Below are 16274 nucleotides of genomic sequence, written 5' to 3'. Positions count from 1 at the left end.
CGAAGGATGTACATATTGTTGTTGTCCCTTCAGAATGTAAATGGGGCGTATTATCTCTCAGAGCATGATGAACAGCGATTTTACTGAATTTAGTTGTCAATATCTTTTTTTTCACTTACGTTTTCCATTAAATTGATTACTAAAATAAAACAACGGCAAGGATGGAATACTTGACGCCAAATTTTTCGTTGAAAAACTGAACACTGCCTTGTTTTCTGAGCCATTCGGTGTGTAAAAAGTATGCTTGTTGAAGCTGTCATCGAGTTAGATTCTGTGGTCTGAGTGAGGCAAATGAAGTGTTTACAATTTAAAGTTACAATTTTTAAAAATAAAATAACCCAAAGACAGTTTGTGTATTTTTTTGTCTAACCAACAGCCTGCTGTCTACTTGTAGTTTGAGTAAAATAGACACCACAGTGGTTATAAGTTACTACAAGCAAACATATGTGTGAGATGACTTGTTTATTTGTTTGAACAGCCAGTCAGACAGCTCTCTATCAGCTTCAGATTCAATATACTAAACAAGCCAAATTAAATAAATCAAATGTAACTAAAACTTTTATCTTCATGTGTGGATGAAAATTGACTTAGTTATTTATATTGTCGAGAAATGGGTACTTGTGACTTTAAGAATTCTACATCATCACCAACCACCAATGAGGGAGGTTGAGTGACATTGCTTAGCAACAGAGCCCAAACATATAGCAACCATGCTCTTTGTAAACAACTTAATGTGCTCATTCGTAAGATGTTAGCTAATTATTATGTTCATCTACTCTTGGTATTTGTTTCTAGCTAATTGTTCTTTCCTGCGATGGCTGAAATCAGGATGTGTGAGTCGTTTGAGCTCTTCAATCTTCTCAACCAGTGCAGCTGTGTGTCAAGGCTGGCAGAGATCAACTACCTCTGTTTGATTGGTGAGAAATAGACTGTAACTAGCTCAGTTGTTTATGCTGGAGTCTGTGTGAACACTTGATAGGAGTTGGATTTGCTTGATTGCTCTGCTTTAATTGAATTTAACTTTACTTGTTATGTACCTGTGTATTGTATGTCTCTTTTCTAGATGCTCGAGAACCCCAAGATTACAAAATGAGTCACATCATAACAGCTAAAAATGCCAAAATGGTATGGATGTCATTTTATCCCCAGTTTTGTCATTCATGCATGTCTGTCCAAACAGTCTGGGTCTGATTGGTACAAATAGGTGTAAATGGGCAGAAGTTTGGTTGCTGTAAAATGTCCTAAGAAATCTGTGCTTAGCAAATAATTTGTACAAACATTATTATTATCGCTCATGGATTGTTGTTTAATGAAAGTTTTTTTTAATTTAATTTACACAACTAAATATCTAGCAATGCTGATATGGAATTAATTATCAAGTTTTGGTCCACACAAAGTAAGATTCTTGCTATTTTCTTGGGAAAAAAAGGATCAAAGAAAAATCTGTTTTAAAACGGGGTTTTAAAAAAGAAACAAACTAAAATAAAAGCCTTGCAATGCAGCTTTATTTTTTCTTATTTTTTTGCATCAAATATCAAAACTTTCTGTAACTCTTTTCTAGGATTCAGAGAGTACGTTTCTCCTGCCTGAGGCTGTGGAGGTTGACAGTATGCAGCACGTGGTGGTATATGATAGCAACACAAGCGATTTACATGAACAAGGTAACTGGCTATACAGGACATGTTTCTTCAAAGTATCACTGGGGCATCTGTATTTTACACAACCGGCTTAAACTGCTCTGGCATAAGAAAGATAGTTTTCTTCAGGAGTGCTTCCAATGTGCATTTCAGCTACAAATGTTTGAATTGATGTTCATTAGTTTGCTTCTGACTGTGATTGCAGACAGAGCAGTTGAATGTGCTCAGGAACTGGCCAAAGCTAGCCTCTGTCCGGTCCACATAGTGAGAGGAGGCTTTCAGAGGTTCTCAGCTCTGTACCCTTTTTTAAGCACTGAGAAAATCATCTACACCATCATGGTAAGACAAATCACACCTGATACACCTGGGGGCTTCGTACACACATATTTAAGTCTGTGAGGGTTCATCTCAATCATTCAGGTGGTACAAAAAGTTGAATCTTGACTTGACAAAAAATCCGTCTGACCTTTAGTCCAGTGATTTGGATTAAACTTTGTCCAGATTTTCACAATCAAAAATACAATCCTTGATCTGTGCACAGGGCCTACCTGTCCAGTAATCCCAATGAGTGCTTTTAACATTGTGTTGTTGGTTTTGTGTCCAATATTCATACCATATTAAATACAGAAAGACACACAGAGATTATTACAAAATGGCTCACAATATGGTGGACTATATAGAGAATAGTAAACATTTCTGACACAGCCTCACACTGTTAAATATTCTAAGTTTGTGGTTTGATGTCATGTGTGGTATATTTAAGATAAGGATAATTATTTTCCTTATTTCCGTTGATTAACAATAAACAAAGCTATTTTTAAACCACAGGGAAGAAAAAAAGCAAAGTTGCTTTAACACCTCACAACAATATGAAAAGGGGAATCCTGGTGGCCGAGTGGTTAAGATGCTTAACATACAATAATCGCATCCCCTTTTATAAAATAATAAATATCAATACCATCAAAAACTGTAGCCTGAGAAATTACCAATGGTTAAGTTCTTTTCAGTGCCCTGTAAGGTTGTTGTATATAAACACTATGATTTTACATTGTTTTTACCTTAATTTATTAATTTGCCTCACATTACTTCCTTTTTTTTTTGCCATTATGTGATTATTACAGTTTATATTAGCACACATTGTGTCATTTTACACTGTTATTTTTACAGTTATTGACCTTAATTTGTGATTTAATATCTTTACTTGTCTTTTATCCAGTGTATGTGGGAGTCAGTTACAGTACATGTTTGCATTCATTTTAACTGTCATTTCTTCAAAGTGTTTAAGTGGGCAGTGCTCTCATGCCATGGGACAGAGGTCATAAGACCTGTTGATGAGTTTTTTAAAATCTAAACGCCTGTCTTCATTACACCTTATACCCAGATGAAGACTTCCATGCATTTATAAAAGATTTTTAAATCAAAATTAGACTGCTAACTCATTTTCAGACTGCTAGCTCATACCTGTTGATACAATTTAGTATATTTCTGGACTGTCTCAGGAGCTTGAAAACCTGAAGACCTATCCAGTGGAGATCATGGCAGGACAGCTTTATATGGGTGATGAGAAACTCTGCATGGACTCCAGCATCCTCAAAGACCTGAAAGTCTGCGCTGTCATCAGCATTTCGGATAATAACACTCTGGAGTAAGACAGGATTGGATGTTTGAAATATCATTGGAGAAAACTCTTGAGTGTCATCGCTGTTTGATTTGATCTGAATTTGTTTTCGGTCTAGATCCATAAAAGGGAACCAGACCATCACTAACATCCCTGTTGCTGACTCAGTGGTGTCTGATTTATATTCAAGTCTTGAAAGGATTTGCAGTCTAATTGGTAAGTTGTGCTTTACTTAATTAAATCCTTACAAGTATTTAGAGTCTTGTTGATAGAAGCAGAAAATCTGTGAATCAAGGTTTTACTCACTATATACTACAATGATTAAGAATACAAACATAAATGTGAATTGCATAAGGGAATTTCAGTTCAGGTTTAACACCTGCATGTATTTTATATTTCCTTAAATTGTTGTGATATCAACAGCATATCACTCACAACATTCAGAAATGTTTCGTGAATTTAAATATTTAGATAGTACAGCTTTAAGAAATGTGAGCTTTACTTTATTCTACAGTTGGTGAAGAGACGCAGGTATAATACGCAGATGTTTCTTCCAGCAAGTGATTCATTTGATGTTAATTTGAAAATCTAAATGTATCAAATGGCAATCTTGATTCGTTTTTAATCAAGCAGGGAAATAAATGCAACACTAGATTAAGGGACACGTATTTTAGATTTTTAGATTTTAATTCGATATTCAATAAGATTGTTCAAGCGTTTAAACTTTAAAAAATATGAATGAACAGGATGACGTTCTGTTTCTCACAGACCTAAGGTATTTAAAACAACAGAGCATAAAAACTAAAATGTGTGGGTGCTTTAAAACTCACAGGTTCTCAGTAGGTTCAATCTTTATTTAAATAACTTAAAATAACATGCATTGTTCCACCACAATTTGAACATTTTGTTGAGTTTTATGAACAATAACTTTGAATTATTAATTTGCTAGATTTGCTGTTAATGTAGTTGCTATAACTGTACAAGAATTTGCTTGATACTGCAGAGGTTTTTGTATGAATAGCCATCTATTCATTTGTTTTCAGGTTCACACATCAACATGGCCTCTCGTGTCCTGATAGTTTCCAGGCACGGCAGAAGCCGCTGCAGTGCTGTCACCATTGCCTTTCTCATGCACCACCTCAAATACACACTGGAGGCAAGTGGGGTTCATTCAGTTTGGTTTCAGTGTGTGCAGAATGCAGTATGTGGTGTTCAAATTGTTATCCAAGTTCCACTGTTATACCGTGATGATTACAAGTACCTAAGTAATTATATCCTGATAAAGAGGGTCTTCCAGTGCTTTTCAGTACTTTTGGTCGGCATAAAGACTGGAAATTGGGGGAAACAGCCAAATTCCAGAAGAGTAAAAGCGGCCTATCAGCACCTCAGGGTCACTTTTTAGCATGTTACTCTGTTTAATCCATGCAAAAAACTAAGTGAAAGCAGCAAATTGTGGTTTTAGTGGAATCAATCTTCTCAAAAGGACAGACTCTTTGAACACACAGGCATGACCTTGCTATTGATCATGGAAAGAAAGCATGTGCATATGAAGTATAGCATAATATTTGCAGTATATAATGCTATTGGTGTTGTTTGTTTTTTTCAGGAGGCTTGGAAGTACGTGCTCAAATGTAACCCCAACGTGAGACCAAACACTGGGTTTCTACAGCAGCTGTCTGACTGGGAGCTTCACACCATGGGAACAAAAGTGACTGACATCTCTGGACCTCATTTTTACTAAAGGATGATGAAATGTTATTTTGTAGTTGAAATTAAGGGGCAAGAGGTTAATCCATAAATTAACCTATGAAGCAGCTCAAAATAAAAGACAGAACAGTGGACAGTGACATCTAGTGTTTCATTTTGTACCTAACTTTTGTGAACATCTTTTCTTGTTTTGTATTCATAAACAAAGTTATTTTTGGATAAGTGCCATTTCAATGGCATAAACTGCAGTTCAGTCCTTACATGGCTCTGCCAGAGCTGCTAACAATACTGGGTAAAAGCCCCCACCCCCTCTAGAGTTGAGTAACATCAGCTCTAAAAATACAACCCACATGGCATTTAAAGAGAAATATATTGCACTGAAATTTTCCTTGCAAAGGACAGGTATTAATCCATGTCACTGAAATGGTCATAATTTGGAGTTATATGACTAAACCCTGCAAATAAAATGGGGTTTTGCCTATTAAAGATAATAATATTTCTGCACTCAGGGCATGTTTTTTTTTTTTAAACTACAAAAGGGGGTTTTTAAAGGTCCTGATGATGATTGGCTGAAACGGGGAACCAAAATCTTAGAGCTCACCAACGTGCCATCTGATTGGACCAACCAGCTGACCACGCAAGCAGGAATGGTTGTGAGGTTTTGTAAAGCATGTGATGGTTAGCTGTGATAAATCCGGACGTTTTTACGTGGCCTTTAAAAATAAAAGCACTAAAGTTGTAATCATTGAAATGTTTTTCAATTGTACAGTAAAACTGTTAGAACCATAGACTGTATATAAGAAGTATTTAACGCATACTTTAGGCCTACTTTATATACTGCTGTGTGGCTGAATCCAGGCATTACCAAAAACTGGAGACAGGAGATTTATTAGGGTCGCCAAATAGATTTGCAGAATTTTACCAGTTTAGTCTTTAATTTAACATTTACATCTGCAGTATCCTTTTGAGCCACAGGAGGGACACTAGATGTTCCTATTGTTCTAATAATTGCAGCCTACTTATGACATTGACTCTTATAGGAGAGGCTAACACCCTGTAAACTCTGCCTCAATGGATTTAATTTGGTCTCAATTATGTAGTATTTAACACAGTGTTGAAAATACCCTGTGGCAATAGGGGGTACCGCAGTTTGAATAATGAAAACTGCTAGTCATTAGTAAGCTTTTTAATGAGAATAGATTTGGCCTGTTGTGAATTGGGTTGCGATAGTTTGTCATTAAAAAGGTGCCCAGAAAAAATAATCTGGCAAACTCTCCATAATAATATATCATAATATACTTATAATATTAAGTAAAAATTACAATATTTCCCCCTGAATTGTAGTGGAGTAGAGAAAGAGCAAGAAAATTAAATTACTTGAGTAAAGTACAAGTACCTCAACAATAGTACTTAAGTAACCTACAGTACTTGAGTACATGTTCTTACTATCCACCGCTGTCAACAACAACTTTCACACTTTCAAAATACAAGTAAACTAAAAGAACAGTCTCATATTTTGGTCGTAATTGGGTTGCGATGGTTTGTCATTTAAAAAAAAAAAGTTCCCCAGAAAGAAAGTCTGGGAAACATTGACTTAATCCTTATTAATATATCATAATATACTTGTTGATGATATTTTTTATTAATAATCTGAATTTGTAATATACACAATTATAATATTGTACTTTTAGTAAAAAGCTCACTACGTCTCTTTTCTGAATTGTAGTGGAGACGTGGCAGAAAATGAAATTACTTGAGTAAAGTACAAGTACCTCAACATTGTACTTAAGTAACCTACAGTACTTGAGTACATGTTCTTACTATCCACCGCTGTCAACAACAACTTTCACACTTTCAAAATACAAGTAAACTAAAAGAACAGTCTCACATGTTGGTCGTAGTTCTTCTTTAAATAGTAACAGAAGTAATCAGAAATTGATTGGGAAATGGCCCTCTCAAATACAGCTATGATAGTTTTTCTGTCTGTACATATAATATTTCAGTTACTGTGGATTCTTTACTGTTTTTATTGCTTATTTATAATACTTGTTTTTTATTTTATTTTATCTTGTGTTTTCTTTTACTATGTCTCTTGTTTGCACTATAACCTACAGTACCAGTCAAAAGTTTGGACACACCTTCTCATTCAACTACTTTGAAGAATCTAAAATATAAAACATATTCTGGTTTGTTGAGCATTTGTTTGTTTACCACATAATTCCATATGTGTTCCTTCATAGTTTCGATGTCTTCAATATTAATCTATACAATGTAGAAAAAAATAAAATAAAGAAAAACCATTGAATGAGAATGTGTGTCCAAACTTTTGACTGGTACTGTATCATAATTTCTAATAATTAGGACCTATTATAATATTTCCTATTTTAATATTAATCTGCAGTAGTTATTAGGCTATAAGGCTATTCCCAAATAATTATAATGGAGTAAAAATAGTTAAACAATAAAGTAGCAAGAATTATAAATAACAAGCCTGCCAAAAAGTTATATTTTATTAATGTATCATACTTATTATAATTAGGCCTACAGTACCAGTCAAAAGTTTGGACACACCTTCTCATTCAACTACTTTGAAGAATCTAAAATATAAAACATATTCTGGTTTGTTGAGCATTTGTTTGTTTACCACATAATTCCATATGTGTTCCTTCATAGTTTGGATGTCTTCAATATTAATCTACAATGTAGAAAAAAATAAAAATAAAGAAAAAAAAACATTGAATGAGAAGGTGTGTCCAAACTTTTGACTGGTACTGTATGATCAAATAATAATATTTGACCTATTAAATATAAAAATCCTTTGTTGGTTATCTTGCTTTCAGTAATCCCTGTTCAGGATGACCAGACTATTCCCATGTGACATTTCATGGGACTTTAGTGTACAATTTAATTTTTTTTAAGAATATTAAAAGAACAAAACTCAAGCGGTTATAAGAAAGAATGGATTCCTGTTTAAATTAAAAATAGTCAAACAATAAAGTACAAGAATTTAAATAACATTAGCCTGCCAAAAAGTTATATTTTATTAATGTATCATACTCTATTATAATTAGGCCTACAGTACCAGTCAAAAGTTTGGACACACCTTCTCGTTCAACTACTTTGAAGAATCTAAAATATAAAACATATTCTGGTTTGTTGAGCATTTGTTTGTTTACCACATAATTCCATATGTGTTCCTTCGTAGTTTGGATGTCTTCAATATTAATATACAATGTAGAAAAAAATAAAAATAAAAATAAAGAAAAACCATTGAATGAGAAGGTGTGTCCAAACTTTTGACTGGTACTGTATGCTGCTGTAATCCTGTAAATTTCCCCGCTGCGGGACTAATAAAGGATTATCTTATTTTATCTTATCTTAAATGTGCTCTAAATGTAGACACGCCTCAGGCTTTTATTATGAAGGCCACTACAGGAAGTCGCTCTTCTTCGTTGGTTTATGACAGCAGCACAACTGTTGCACATCAGGTAGTGGACTCGGGAGGTTTCTCCTCATGTCAGTGCAGGAAGATGTTGTTCAGCCCGACGGGTTTCTCTGAATGCTTACGAGAATGGGAGGATTTAGAGAAGAACTACCAACAAATACAGGTAAGTTTAAACAAAAACAGCTCACTATTACCACGTGATCACTGTTGCCACACAGCTGACTGTGCTGCAGCTGTCAGCGTGGGTCACATGACTAGTGGGGAAAATGACAATGAGCCCTTCTCTGAATAGACAATAAGACAATAAACAGTCCCATCATTCATAATAAACATGCACTGACGGGATGGAATCAGTGGGGAGGGAGAGAGGTTGCTTATTATGGTGAAAAATATAAATTAAAATTAAAGTCTGATGACAAAAGACAAATAATAACAAGTTAAAATTGATCTGCATCCTTATTTATCATTGTTACTGATCATATTCACTCCTTTTGAACTATTACTGCTTTAGATAAATCTAGTTCTCCATGTTTTGTTAATTTTTTATTTTTTTTTAAAAGACTTTTAATTGGTTTCAGTGAGATTTACCTGCTTTAAAACTTTTAAAAGCAGGGGGAGATGGCAGATTTGTTTTGTACAGTTGTTCTGGTGCTTGTATATTACATTACATTACATTACAGTCATTTAGCAGACGCTTTTATCCAAAGCGACTTACAGGAAGTGTATTCAACATAGGTATTCAAGAGAACTACTAGTCACCAGAAGTCATAAGTGCATCTCCTTTCTTAAACAAGCATCTAAAAGCATAAACCAGAGCAAAAGTATAGTGCAGAAACAAACTAATACAAATACAATAAGTGCAAGATAGAAGTAAATAATATACAAGCTGATTGGTTTACTTCTCCCTTTGGTGTCAAGCAAGGTCATGCTCTTTCCCCTACCCTGTTTGAAATATATGTTAATGACTTTGTTCTTGAAATTGAGTAACTTACTTTAGGGATGTAGGTTTTTGTGGTACGTAGATGATATTGCTGTACCGGTTGAATCCGATAAACAACATATTTAAAATTTCTTAGCAAATGTCACAGATGGAGGTTGTCAACAAATCAAAGTAAGACACAGAGTGTTCATTTAAAAAATAAAAGGTATTCAAAGAAGTAGGAAATATAGGACTTTTTGGGCCTGTAACACTGGATTAACTCTTGATGAATTTATGACGTTTGTAGGCGGAACTTAAATTAGGATCTGTTGTCAGTTTAAAATATGAAAAGATCTTGGTTACTTATTTGCAACTTTCATGATGCATGTGTCTCCCCCATATTGAATACATGCTTCAGGGGCAATGGGATTTAAAATAATATAGAATAGCAAAATCTATGTAAAACAGAGCTGCATGCTGTTTTTTAGGTGCGCCAACTTTGGCTCTTCAGTGTGATATGGGTTGGATTGCTGAAACAATGAAGCGAAATGTGGACTGATAAGACTGTGGAATTGTTTGCTTAATAATTCAAATTTAATGGTCATAAAGAAGAATGAAGAGTGGATTCTCCATGGGCTAAAGAGTATTAAGCAGTGCAGTTTTTTTCTAAATAATAATTCTTGTAAGCCTGTTTTAGCCAGGCATATTATTTATGCATGACACAATAATGAAAGAAAAAAATAATAATTAAAAAACATTCTGGTATTTTGCATGTGTCACCCCAATAACAATACTGGCTTCTTTACATGACAATCCAAACTGTTTTTTAAATGTAAATGTGTTGTCATCAATGGCATCTCTATCTTGCAGATTTTTTTACTAAATACATTTTTTTAAATTTTCCACCTCCAGGACACCCATCGTCTTTACAAACATAAACTTGAGGAAGTGAAGAAACTGCAAGACAGCTGCTCAGGTACCATCGCACGTCAGAGGAAGAAACTGAAAGAGCTCACTGTGTCACTAGAAGAGTAAGTATTGATATTCATATATAGCTATTCATTGAGAATTTGGTGAGAGTGTTTATTCATTCTACTCAGCCAGGACCTAAAGGGCTCAGATAATGTATCTGATATGCTTCTTTAAGTTCATTCAAAATCTTGTATTAGAGCATTCAGTGTCTTTGTACTTAAACCATGTAACAACCTGACATCTGATTTGAGGTTTGCACTCAGTTTGGTTCAGTTCAGCTTGTGCATTCTTTGCTGTACTTTAGATATGAACCTGAACGCGTGGTGAGTGTGAGGAGTCCTCAGAATGTCAGGGTGAGGAGATATCTGTAGAAAATGTGGCTGCATGGGTTTCCCACCAGTGTAGAGAACCTGATTTTCAATGCAGTGGAAGAGCTGGATTGGTGGCAGTGTTTGTGGATAGGGATGGTGTTCTTATATATCCACAACTCAAATATTTTCAAATCAGCCCAGAGGAGCAGCTTGTCACTAAAAATAAGAATAGTTGGTCATTTTTACATAGTGGAAAAACGGATGAATTTCAGGTTCCTGGTATGAACATGATGCCATGGAGCCCATAAATAATTATTCCCATGGACTTACATTACGAAAGGATATGTCTGTTACTCAGAAGATCATTTTTTTGTGAATCAACTTTCCAGTACAAAAATGTCATTAAAGTGATGTTAATTTGTGCAAATTGTCCTGCTGAAGAAAACTTGTGAGTATCATTAACGTGTTCTTTTTTTTTTTTTTTTTTTTTGAAAGACAGATCTTGCCAGTCATTATGTATGCAAGTCTGTTCTTTGTTTTAACCATGTCCTAATGTTTTTTCTTTCCATGTTTAGATGCAAAGACAATCATCCAACGCCCAAATTAAATCCAGACGATGTGGATTCCATCGCTGAAATCGAGGGCTCCATCAAAGACAGAGCAGATGCTTTCTCTGAGATGGAAGCTTTTCTGCCAAAGAAGAACGGGTGTGATTCTGTCATGAGATTTATTGCATGTACTTGGATGAAAAAAGTGTCATATTTATTGTCAGTTTTTTTTTCACCGGCAAACATGGAAAAAGTCACATCGTTCAAAGCGGTTGAAGTAGTAGCAGCTTATAGTAGAATAGTGGTACTGGCACAATACATTTGTTATACCAGCTAATGAAGCGCCACATTTTATTTGAATATATCCACAATATATCACCACTAAATAATCAAAAATAATTAAGATGTCTGCATTGTGAATGACTGACATCTCTTCCTGTTTAGGTTATACCTCAGTCTTGTTTTAGGAAACGTCAACGTAACACTCCTCAACAAACAGTCAAAGTAAGTCACGCTGACATTCCTTTTCTTGCAACCCTAAAAATGTAAAAAAAAACATGTAAAGTCACGTCAACATCTCATTAACATTATTTCATCATTTTCAGATTTGCCTACAAAGATGAATACGAGAAATTTAAACTGGTCCTCACGGTCATCATCTTTGTGTTCTCCTTCACCTGCCGCTTCTTGTTCAGCTACAGGTGAGATTTCCCATCAGCCTTGTTTATGTTTGCAGAACCTTTCAGCAGAACAGTTGATGTGTGATTGACAAAATATGAACTACAGTGCCCAAGTTTATCATGATGAAGGAACATGTTACATGCAACGGTGTAGTTAAGTTATTGTAGCTAAGGAAATGTCTAAACTAAATTATGATTCATGACCTATTTCTTAATAAAGTCAACATGATAACTCCTGGTACATATATTATAGAGTCTGACTGATACAGGATTGTGTGTTGCTGATTGATATACTTTCTATTTATATAGATTCATAAGAGGTCGACTGATTGTGGATTTTTTAAAGACCTATATAATAATAATAACGATACCCAGGCTGTGGATACTTTGTTGGAATATGTTCTGTTCATTTGTAATGGGCGATGTGATGTTCTGAGGTTTATGACTGCCCACGATTACTTTTGTTGCGCGTCTCGTTACATTGTTAATGCCTCTCTTACAAACCTTAAATTGTGTGCATTTTCCCGGGGTGAGGACGATCCTAAAACTTGCGATTTCATTTCATGAATCGATAATTACATGGCTGGATTATTTGGAGGGGAGAACGTTAAATTGGTAAGTAAGTTAAAGTAACAGTTGAATGGTTTCTCTTCTTCCCCATCTGGTTGTCTTGTATCGTGTCCAAAGAGCTAATAATTGCATTACTTTTGTGGAGAGAAATATCCTGAAAACGTGTCAAATATCACAGGAATACAACTTGTCTGCTTGGTGCAATATCTGCTTTTCACGGGGGCCGCAGATTTCTATTAAACATTTCTAACCCATCGCCAGGAAGATTAATCTTTTGAAGGTTTTTTCATGTAGGGGAGAATTGTTTTCTGAAAGAATCTCTAAACCTACAATAGATATAAATATCTGGATAATAAATGTATGTGTATGTAACAATGTATGTTGTTAAGTCTCTCTGCATAGATGAACGAATGAGTTGGTTGAATGACTTCCTTTATATGTGTGACTTTGGTTATATTTAACTTGTTTATGTGCCTTTTTTTGTTTTTTCTTCAGAGCCCTGGATGCTCTGTTCAACTTCCTGTCGGTGTGGTATTACTGCACACTCACCATCCGGGAGAGTGTCCTCATCAGCAACGGCTCAAGGTCAGCCACAAATTTACTTTCTCCACTGTTATTTTTTTTTTTAGAATGTTAAATAGAAAAGAGCAGATTTTCACCAGGTGTGTCTGCAACAACCACTGCTGTAATGTCTGATTTAATAAATTAAAATCATGATTAGTTCTGTTATCTGTTAATTCTGTTAGCCAAACACACCATAGGACTCCCACCAACTGCTAACAGCTAGCTCTCCTCCCACTGACATAAGAAGATGCGATCCACACAGGCATAAATGAACACATACAGTATGATATAGGGCTGATGGGTCCATCAGTATGCGTTGACAGACACTACTTAAAGCATTACATCCTGTTGCTCTAGCAGTTCTACATACGGTCCTGTTCAGTGTCAGTCCTCCATGTTGTTTCAGGATCAAAGGTTGGTGGGTTTTCCATCAATATGTGTCAACCTTCCTGTCAGGAGTCATGCTCACTTGGTGAGTGATGATACCCACTTTTCTTTAAAGGATGGGTTTTACACTTTAACCATACCTGTACAAAATATTAGAATGATATATTGACTTTCAACTTAAATGTCATAAAGGTTTTGGTTTTTGGTTTGTGCTCCATTCTAACCAGATGTGTTTCTTGGTAGGCCTGAAGGTGCTCTCTACCAGATGTTTAGGAATCAGTTCCTAACCTACTGTCTATACCAAAGTAAGACATTCAAACTGTCATGACCTTTTATACACAATAACATCTATGTGTAAAGATGAGTTTTTATAACCTAAAAGCATAAAAGACCATTCAGACATAAAGAGTAGTCCTCAAAACTGATGTGGCAGGAGATTACAAACCTTTGAGCGGTTCAAATGTACAAGGTTTGCACCAAAAGACAAGAAAGCTACCACCAGTTTCAAAATGAAAGCAGATGTTCTTTGAATATACTTACTTATATTGACACATTCCCAGTGAAAATGCATTGCCTATTTAAAACCTGGTCAAAATGTGTGTGTAGTATCAAGTGTGGACAGTCCTCCATAATGAATATGTCTGTTTCTCTGAGACAAATAACATTCTGGTTTTATAAATAATATATTGGCCAATAGATAGAAACTTCCTTTTGTGTTCTCTGTTCTGTTTCCACTGTAGGCTTTGTCCAGTTCCTCCAGTACTACTACCAGAGTGGCTGTTTGTACAGACTCAGAGCTCTGGGAGAAAGACACAACATGGATGTTACAGTCGGTGAGTGCACTCTAAACCGCTGTCAGTCATCAGATGGTCAGTTTATATTTGTTATTGAATGATTGAAATAATTCAAGAAGAAGGGGCACACATGATCCTGCTGACATTCATTTTTCTCAGATGATTATTTCAAAGGGATCCTCATCAAAAATGTTCATTAGGTTTTTATGTGAGGAAAATCCAGAATATCGGACGATTTATTGGATTTCAATAATCTTAATGATAATAATGCTTTCTTCCTCAAATATCTACTTTACATATAAATCATGATAATCCTCTAATGATAATGATGGATTGAATTCTTATTCTCTCCTCTCCTGGTGTTCAGAGGGTTTCCAGTCCTGGATGTGGAGAGGATTGACCTTCCTACTTCCTTTCCTGTTCTTTGGTCACGTGAGTAGCTTCTCTCTTAGTAGAGCTCACTGCCTATTTACATCTATGGCTCATTCATTAGCATTTCATAAACATATCACATGTAGATAGTAATCATTGCCTCTTCTGAAGATTAAAATCTTGGTTTAGAAATACCAACATAAAAACTACTCCAATGTTGGCTTTTTATAGCGTTCATGACTGTTGACTGTTCCTCCTCTTACAGTTCTGGCAGCTCTACAACAGCATAACACTGTTCCAGATGTTTCAGCTCCCGGAGTGTAAAGAGTGGCAGGTTTGTACACCGGAGAGCTTGGAGCTTTGGGAAATCTTACCTCAATCATAAGATTACGATTTTGTCTTTTGAAAAATACGTCGTTGTACAAACTTCTCTAATTGTAATTTAGAGATCACAAGCACTTACAACCTACTTAACGAAAACACACAACCTGCTTTTTCTTTAAAGAAAAGATTCTGGCTTGTATTATCCACCTTGTTAACACCTCTTCTTCTATTTCCACTACTCCTTACCATCAGGACCAGTAACAGTCACATAGCTTTTATTTAGACTCAGTGGAGACTGAACAACTTCTGGTTTAAATCCCGAATACAGATATGAATACAGTTATTTTGTTGAAGCTTACATATACAGATAGTTGCTTGTGTAACACCATATTTTATAAAGTTCTATAAAAATTTCTGCCTCTGAGCTATATATTTTTTTTAATATATTTTTTCGCTGTGGCGTAGGTTGTGATGTGCGGCTGCTCCTACTTGGTGCTCTTCATGGGAAACTTTTTCACTACATTGGGAGTGGTTTACCAGAAGTACATGAACAACCAGGACAAACCCAAGGTCTTATAAGGAAGAGAATAACCAAAAATCCTCCTGTTTGTGGATCGTGCAAAGTTACAATTGGCTCTAATGTTGTCTTCGGAGCTCTTTATCGATGGCATGATTGTTGTCCTTGTGGACCATTTATATGTACTGCGACTTTTAGCAATATCCTTTTAATTGTATTTATGTGTAAACGAAGCAATGAGTTTTACGGGTAGGTCATAGACATTATCCCATTTACCTCTTAAAACACACCATAAGGATGTTTCAGCAGAATTATCTGTCTTAGAATTTTACAACTCCGATAAGGAAATGTTACTGAATATGGAAATTTCTAAGCTATTTGCATCATGATCATTTGGGGGAAATTTATAGTTTGTTTTTTCAGCAGCTACATTGTATTATAGCCTTACAGAAAGTGCTAATAAAACACTCCAAGCCCCAATGTGTTGTTTTTTTTTTACTGCTATTATTCAAGGTTACCAGATCTTCTAATCCATATCTGAACCTATGATGTGTCTTTAGCAAAGCCATATTCTAACTCACTGTTGAGGTGTGTTTCTGGCGTGCATTGTTGAACTCAACCTCGTACATTTGAAGGATAAATTCACAATTAAAGGAATACTTTCCCCCAAAAATGATAATTTGTTTATCAATTACTCACCTTGTGTTACATTGAATTCTTGAAAAATACTTCAGGTTCGAACATTTATGAACGTTTATGCAGGTTTACTTGTTGTAATCATTCATCTTATACTGGCAGTAAATAAATCCCGTCCTAACACGCTTTGAGCATTAAGTGATGGTGGACAAAATCTACGATCCTTGTTCCATGTCCTTGTTCCAAGAATGTTTGGAAAAGTTTATCTGAAGC

General features: G+C 35.3%; 2 protein-coding genes across 2 annotated transcripts; both read left to right on the top strand.

The window, feature by feature from the left end:
* Positions 1–725: 725 nt before the first annotated feature.
* On the top strand, positions 726–5099 carry styxl1 (serine/threonine/tyrosine interacting-like 1). The gene is made up of 8 exons (XM_054626507.1): positions 726–917; positions 1064–1125; positions 1562–1661; positions 1843–1976; positions 3137–3282; positions 3374–3471; positions 4299–4411; positions 4862–5099. Exons 1-8 carry the CDS (start codon positions 815–817, stop codon positions 4994–4996), a joined length of 891 nt encoding a protein of 296 aa, XP_054482482.1. The 5' UTR covers positions 726–814; the 3' UTR covers positions 4997–5099.
* Positions 5100–8400: 3301 nt separating this feature from the next.
* Positions 8401–16027, top strand: LOC129113448 (ion channel TACAN-like). The gene is made up of 12 exons (XM_054625735.1): positions 8401–8570; positions 10239–10357; positions 11185–11316; positions 11602–11661; positions 11763–11858; positions 12903–12992; positions 13378–13443; positions 13602–13663; positions 14099–14191; positions 14520–14584; positions 14790–14858; positions 15314–16027. The coding sequence occupies exons 1-12, from the start codon at positions 8493–8495 to the stop codon at positions 15425–15427; spliced, it is 1044 nt and encodes a 347-aa protein (XP_054481710.1). The 5' UTR covers positions 8401–8492; the 3' UTR covers positions 15428–16027.
* The last annotated feature ends 247 nt before the right edge of the window (positions 16028–16274 follow it).

This window comes from Anoplopoma fimbria, chromosome 24, assembly GCF_027596085.1.
Source record: "Anoplopoma fimbria isolate UVic2021 breed Golden Eagle Sablefish chromosome 24, Afim_UVic_2022, whole genome shotgun sequence".
NCBI classification, from domain to species: domain Eukaryota; kingdom Metazoa; phylum Chordata; class Actinopteri; order Perciformes; family Anoplopomatidae; genus Anoplopoma; species Anoplopoma fimbria.
Note: the sequence above shows the minus strand (reverse complement) of the source record. Positions and strands in the feature narration are given on the sequence as shown.

Coding starts and splice junctions, on each gene's coding strand:
- styxl1 (XM_054626507.1), top strand. CDS start 815: ATGGCTGAAATCAGGATGTGTGAGTCGTTTGAGCTCTTCAATCTTCTC. Junction 1,977..3,136: donor AAATCATCTACACCATCATG/GTAAGACAAATC, acceptor GGACTGTCTCAG/GAGCTTGAAAACCTGAAGAC. Junction 3,283..3,373: donor TCGGATAATAACACTCTGGA/GTAAGACAGGAT, acceptor TTTTCGGTCTAG/ATCCATAAAAGGGAACCAGA.
- LOC129113448 (XM_054625735.1), top strand. CDS start 8,493: ATGTTGTTCAGCCCGACGGGTTTCTCTGAATGCTTACGAGAATGGGAG. Junction 11,859..12,902: donor CGCTTCTTGTTCAGCTACAG/GTGAGATTTCCC, acceptor TTTTTTCTTCAG/AGCCCTGGATGCTCTGTTCA. Junction 14,585..14,789: donor CTTTCCTGTTCTTTGGTCAC/GTGAGTAGCTTC, acceptor CTCCTCTTACAG/TTCTGGCAGCTCTACAACAG.